The sequence below is a fragment of the Pinus tabuliformis genome, chromosome 2_1 (genome assembly GCF_031772625.1).
Source record: "Pinus tabuliformis cultivar Carrire ecotype Pingquan chromosome 2_1, CPIR1, whole genome shotgun sequence".
In the NCBI taxonomy this organism is placed as follows: domain Eukaryota; kingdom Viridiplantae; phylum Streptophyta; class Pinopsida; order Pinales; family Pinaceae; genus Pinus; species Pinus tabuliformis.
The window spans coordinates 578,947,180-578,952,727 of record NC_142299.1 but is presented as its reverse complement, the minus strand read 5'-3'; the positions used below and the strand labels follow the sequence as shown (position 1 = coordinate 578,952,727).

Sequence of the window (5,548 nt, the reverse complement as noted above, 5' to 3'; positions counted from 1 at the left end):
TTAGCTCCCTCGCGAGCTGAAGACCCTGCCATAACCCTTTCAATTCAACTGAGTTGTTGGTGTCCCAACCAATGCTTCCATAGAAGAGTGTCATGGGAGTCCCTTCATGATTTCTGATTATTCCCCCAAAGCCTGCTAACCCAGGATTCCCCTTTAAGGCACCATCAGAGTTGAGTTTGAAAGTGTGCTTTGGCGGAGGCTTCCATTCAACTTGTTTGTCCTTGCTATTTGTAGGGGGATTCTGCTGGTTCGTGCCGTTGGTGCATCTGATCTGCCAATTGTCCATGATAGCTTTCTCATTGGCTAGGGTAGGCCAATCCTCCTTCTTCCATGATCTTATCATCAGAGTTTCTTGGATATTTTTGCAAATCATATGCCAGATTGTGTCCATCGAGGAGCGTTGATTTTTGAAGATGCGCTTGTTTCGCTCCTTCCATATACTCCATAGGATTAGCCCAGGAATCAATCGCCAAAGATGATTGAGGATGTTGCTCTTATACGGGTCCTTTTGCCACTGTCGTATGGAATTCGTAATTTCAACTTCAAGTCTGCATCTCTTTTGGCATCGAAAGCTTGCTTTCTCCCATAGTTGGTTGGCTAGAGGACAAGAGTCCAACAAGTGTTGGAGCGTTTCCTCATGGGCGCAGCAGTTAACGCATATGGAGGGTCCGTGGAAATTTCTTCTTCGGAGCTTGTCCCAAGTTAGGATTCTCTGATGCCCTACCAGCCAGAGAAAATGACAGATCTTGGGCCACGAGCCTGAGTTCCATATTTGGCCCCAGATTGGGTCCTGAGGTGCAGCATCATTGCAAATAATTTTATAAGCTTCAGACGTGGTGAACGCTCCCTTTGGTAGATATCCCCATCTTAAGATATCTTCCCTTTCATCACATCTGATTTTTCTTTTGCTGAGCTCCATTTCCAATGCTGTGGATGTCTGGCGATTATCATTTGAGAGGATTTGGTTGCCTGGTTTCCAGGTTCTGAATCCTTTCTCCAAATCCTGGGTCCAAAAGTGCCTGATTTTGACCAGCTGTGTTTCCTCCTGCAAATGATGTATAGGCTGGTTCAGAGCATTGCTGAGGGTGGGCATTTGATTCCATGCGTCCGTCCAGAATCTAGCATTATTGCCATTTCTTACCTCCCAGAAGCTGTGCTTCTGGATCATCTTATAATGTTCCTTGGCTGCATTCCAAATTAACGAACCTTTGTTACAGGGTTCCAATCTGATAAGCTCTTCCTGGGGTCGTTGATTTGCATATTTTGTTGTCCATAAAGTGACCCACGGCTTGCCTGCATTGGTGAGCCATTGCCACCAGATCTTGGCTCCCATGATGGCATTGTTGTGCTCCGGATCCCTTAGTCCAATTCCTCCTTTTGCCTTTGGCTTGCAAACTGTGCTCCATTTTACCAGAGCCCACTTGCGATTGGTAGCATTGCTCCCCCAAAGGAAATTTCTCTGAATTTTCCTTAGTCTTTTTAGGACCCATTTAGGCGCTGCCAAGATGGAAAAAAGGTACAGTGGCATAGCTTGAAGGACAACTTTAATAAGAACCGCCTGGCTGACAAGGTTCAGGGTTCTGTGAGTCCATTGGTTGAGCCGAGATTCAAGCTTTTCAATTAAATTGTGCCAAGAGGAATGAGTGATGGCTGAGGTAGTGAGGGGGGCTCCAAGATACTTTGAGGGGATGGTGGCCATAGGGAATCCCATGATACGGACTATGGCCGACTTGACTACTGGGGGAGTGTTGAAAAAGAAGATCTGCGATTTGGAACAGTTGATATTGGTCCCTGAGGCTTCTGTAAAATCAGTGAGGACAACTTTGAAAATTGAGGCTTCTTGAACAGATGGGTACCCAAACAGCATCGTGTCATCAACAAATTGCTGATGAGAGGTAGCTGGCAGGTGGTGAATGGAGATACCCTTAAGCTGGTGCAAGTGGAGGGCATTCTTAATGTGACGTCCCAGTCCCTCAACCATCAAAACAAAGAGGAAGGGGGAGAGTGGGTCACCTTGCCTGATACCTCGGGAGGGATAGAAAGGGCGAGTGGGGATCCCATTTACTAGGATGGAGAAGCTAGAAGAGGAGATAAGGCTCATAACCCAGCGAACCCAAGTGGGGCTGAAACCAAAAGCAAATAACATTTGCTGAATATAGTTCCAACTGAGTTTATCAAAAGCCTTGGAAAGATCCATTTTAAGGAGCATACCTGCCTGCTTTGAATGCTTGAGAGTATGTGCAATCTCATGTGTGTGGATGATTCCGTCTAAAATCTGTCTTCCTTCCACATAACCTGATTGTTCCGGCGAGATGAGCATTGGCAGGAGGGGCTTTAGCCTGTTTGCGATGACTTTAGAAATGACCTTGTATATGACATTGCATAGTGCTATGGGCCAGAATTTATCCGGTTTGAGCGCATCCTCTTCTTTTGGAATCATGGTAATGAAGGTGGTGTTGAGCGAGGGAAGCAGCCAATGAGCAACTCTCGACTCCTCCACCACCTCCCAGACTTCCATCTTAAGAAAATCCCAGAACCTGTGAAAGAAAGTAGTGGTAAAACCATCCGGGCTGGGAGCTTTTCCATCTTTGAGCTGAGTCATTGCATTGTCTACTTCCTGCATTGAATTGGGCTTAGGAGGAGTTCATTATGCTCTTCCGTGACTAATTTAGGTATATTGCGGGTAATTCTTTCAATTTCCGGATTTCTGTTGATGTCAGGTTCTTGGTGGACTTGCTTGAAGTGTTCGAGGAGAGTCTTTTCGATATCCTCATGTTGCTCCACCTTTTCTCCTCCTGGTTTTTGAATGTATGGGATATTGTTGCCCATTCTGCATTGCACTGTTGTTCTGTGAAAAAATTTTGTATTTCTTTCTCCCTCTTTGAGCCATCTGATTCTTGATTTCTGTTTCCAGTATATCTCCTCCTGCCTTCTTCTTTCTTCTAGCTGAATGTGGATGCGTTGTTCCTGTGTGAGAGTTCGCTCGGTATGCCCACATGTGCTTATTTCTCTTTGCAGTTCCTCCAGTGCTTTTTGAAGATCATTTTGCTCCTTGAATATGTTTCCAAATGTCACTCTGTTCCATCTCTTGAGGCAGAGCTTTAGATGTTTGAGTTTCTGTTGAAACTGAAACATTTTGGAGTCGTCATGAGGGTGGAAGGAGGCCCAAGTGGAGTTGACGAAGTCTCTGAGAGAGGGATGAGTGAACCAAAACTCCTCAAAACGGAAGGGTCTTCGCGTTTTATTGCCTGGGCGTTGCCATTGAAGGGAAATCGGCCAGTGATTAGAGCCAGAGTGAGGTAGAATGGCCGCCGAGAAATCCCCCCCTAAGTGGATCGAGTTATCTGATATGAGAAAGCAATCCAGCTTGGAGGCTATTTGATGAGGGCCTGTTCTGCGATTACTCCACGTAAAAGTGCCATTGCAAAACTGTAAGTCTATCAAGGATGCGTTCTGAATAAAGTTTTTGAAGTAGGTGTTTTCCTGCTCCAGCTTATTTCGGCCTCCAATCTTCTCCTCTAATTTTGTGATCATATTATAGTCCCCTCCCGCAATCCATAGAGGGTGCTTGCGATTGTCATTGAGGACTTCTAGAGTGTGGAGGAGAGCCATTTTTTCCTTTGCTTCCTGAGGGAAGTAAACATTCGAGAGATTCCCATGAGTAGTCGTGTCGACTATGTGGAAGGTAGCCTGAATGAGATTGTGTGAGGCATGGAAGTCTGACAGAGTAAGGGCTTGAGAGTTCCATGCAATGGCTAATCCCCCTGAAGCGCCCGATGCATCTACAGCGACTGATTGACATCCTGACCATGCTTTGGAGAGGATTCTTTCTAAAGTAGTGCTATTACATTTTGTTTCCTGGAAAAAACAAATTTGTGGCTTTTCCAATTTAATCATATTTTTAAGCATTCTGAGCTTTCCTGGGCCGTTGAGCCCCCTGAGGTTCCATGAGATGAGCTTCATGATTCACTATTGGGGGAGGGCTTGTAGTACTTCGTAAGCTTAGCATACTTACCGGAGTCTACCAGAATCTTTCCGAGCGCGATTGTTCTTTGGAGGTCTGTTCTTCTTCCTCTTTTTTTGGAGTCTTTTGGGGTTTGGCTAAGATCCCAGTGACTGCCTGGCTGAATGCCAAGCTGATTTTGATAGTAGGCCCTGGAAATGACCATTTCCAGTTTGTCCAGCTGTAGTTCTGGGATACTTTCATATGCTTTTCTCTTGCATGCTGCTTCTAGTTCAAGTATGTCTAAACCATATAGATCTATACTTTCCGGCTCTTCCTCCATTTGTTGCACCTGATTGTCTTCTTCCGCGGGAATACTTGGATCCTGGGCGGGGCCTGAGGATCCATCAACCTCCATTTCGTTATCTTTGTCCTGTTGCTTCTCTTTGCTCTCCACAATGAGGATAGGGGGATCATTAGAGGAGTGGGTTTTGGATGGGTGGGCCTCGGGATGTGGCTGTGAAGAGGAAGAGGGGTGGTCAGAACTTGGAGGGGGGGAGGTGATGTGCTCATCCGAGATATTAGCCAGGATTCCAAAGCTGTTCCTGACTGAATGGTCAGGGCCTGTATTCGATTTGGGTTTCTTCCCTGTGGGTGGTTTTTTGTGCGCTCTCTTGCGAGTTGGGGCTTTGGTGAAGCCATCATTGGGCTGTGATTCAGAGGGTGAAGGGACTTTATCTTGAACATTCAGGGGGCAGTCTCTAAATAGATGCCCTATGGCATGGCATTTACGGCAGCGAAATGGAACATGTTGATAGTCTAAAGGCTGAATCCACTCATAATCACGGTGAGAGAGACTTACCTATTCCGGCAGGGCTTTGTCCAGGTGCATGAAGACGCATAAGCGAGCGTAGGATGTGAATCTTCGGTGTTTCATTTCTTCAGCAGTCCTAATATATTCCCCTAAGCCATTTCCTATGTTTTTCAGAATGTTCTCATCCCAATATTCGTCTGGTAATCCATAAAGTCTTATCCAGACTGGTGCCCATGTAAGATCCTCCTGATCTGGGTTGAATCCGGGACCCCAATCCCTCAGATATAGGCCCGCAAAGTTGAAGAAATAAGGACCCTCAACTAGGATTCTATATTTATCTTCTTGACAGAAAAAGATTGTAGTGAAGAATCCTTTTGGACCTAACTGCAGAGTCACATCTCCCTTAGGTTTCCACTTCGCGGCAATCCAACTGTATAGGGCTTTCTCCGTCGGCCAAAACGCTATGAACTTCCCAATGAGTGCATGGTCAGTCATGTATTGGATTCGTGCTTCTATTATTTCCCCTGGCAGTTCGATTCTGGGTCGATCTGTGGCTATTGGTTTGCATGTGGTTGAAGAGACCTTCTGAGTACCCGCTGATGTGGTTGGCTCCACAGTCTCTCCATTTACCTTATCTTCCAGGTTCTCTTTTCCTTTGCGTTCATTCTGGAGCAAGATTTCTGGATTGTTGACGTTCTCATGGATTGATCCAAATCAGATTGATCTCTCATTGTGTTGTTGTACTACATGTACGCTGGGGGAGGTTGCAGAAGCCCCCCCCTGGGGGTCTC

At 46.0% G+C, this 5,548-nt stretch overlaps 2 protein-coding genes across 2 annotated transcripts; both read right to left on the bottom strand.

Annotated features, from left to right (window-relative positions):
• Positions 1-2,097: 2,097 nt before the first annotated feature.
• LOC149201769 (uncharacterized) lies at positions 2,098-3,963 on the bottom strand. The gene is made up of 3 exons (XM_089401358.1): positions 2,930-3,963; positions 2,212-2,537; positions 2,098-2,123 (listed from the first exon to the last, which is right to left on the bottom strand). The coding sequence occupies exons 1-3, from the start codon at positions 3,961-3,963 to the stop codon at positions 2,098-2,100; spliced, it is 1,386 nt and encodes a 461-aa protein (XP_089257484.1).
• An 842-nt stretch (positions 3,964-4,805) lies between these two features.
• Positions 4,806-5,252, bottom strand: LOC149201768 (uncharacterized). The gene has a single exon (XM_089401357.1). It carries the CDS (start codon positions 5,250-5,252, stop codon positions 4,806-4,808), a length of 447 nt encoding a protein of 148 aa, XP_089257483.1.
• Positions 5,253-5,548: the final 296 nt, after the last annotated feature.

Excerpts from the sequence above, each read along its gene's own strand:
- LOC149201769 (XM_089401358.1), bottom strand. The coding sequence starts at position 3,963 with ATGAAGCTCATCTCATGGAACCTCAGGGGGCTCAACGGCCCAGGAAAG. Across the intron at positions 2,538-2,929 it reads CAGCTAGAAGAAAGAAGAAG|GTTCTGGGATTTTCTTAAGA; the intron begins GCAGGAGGAGAT and ends TTTCTTTCACAG. Across the intron at positions 2,124-2,211 it reads CAAGCATTCAAAGCAGGCAG|CCCCACTTGGGTTCGCTGGG; the intron begins GTATGCTCCTTA and ends TTTTGGTTTCAG.
- LOC149201768 (XM_089401357.1), bottom strand. The coding sequence starts at position 5,252 with ATGACTGACCATGCACTCATTGGGAAGTTCATAGCGTTTTGGCCGACG.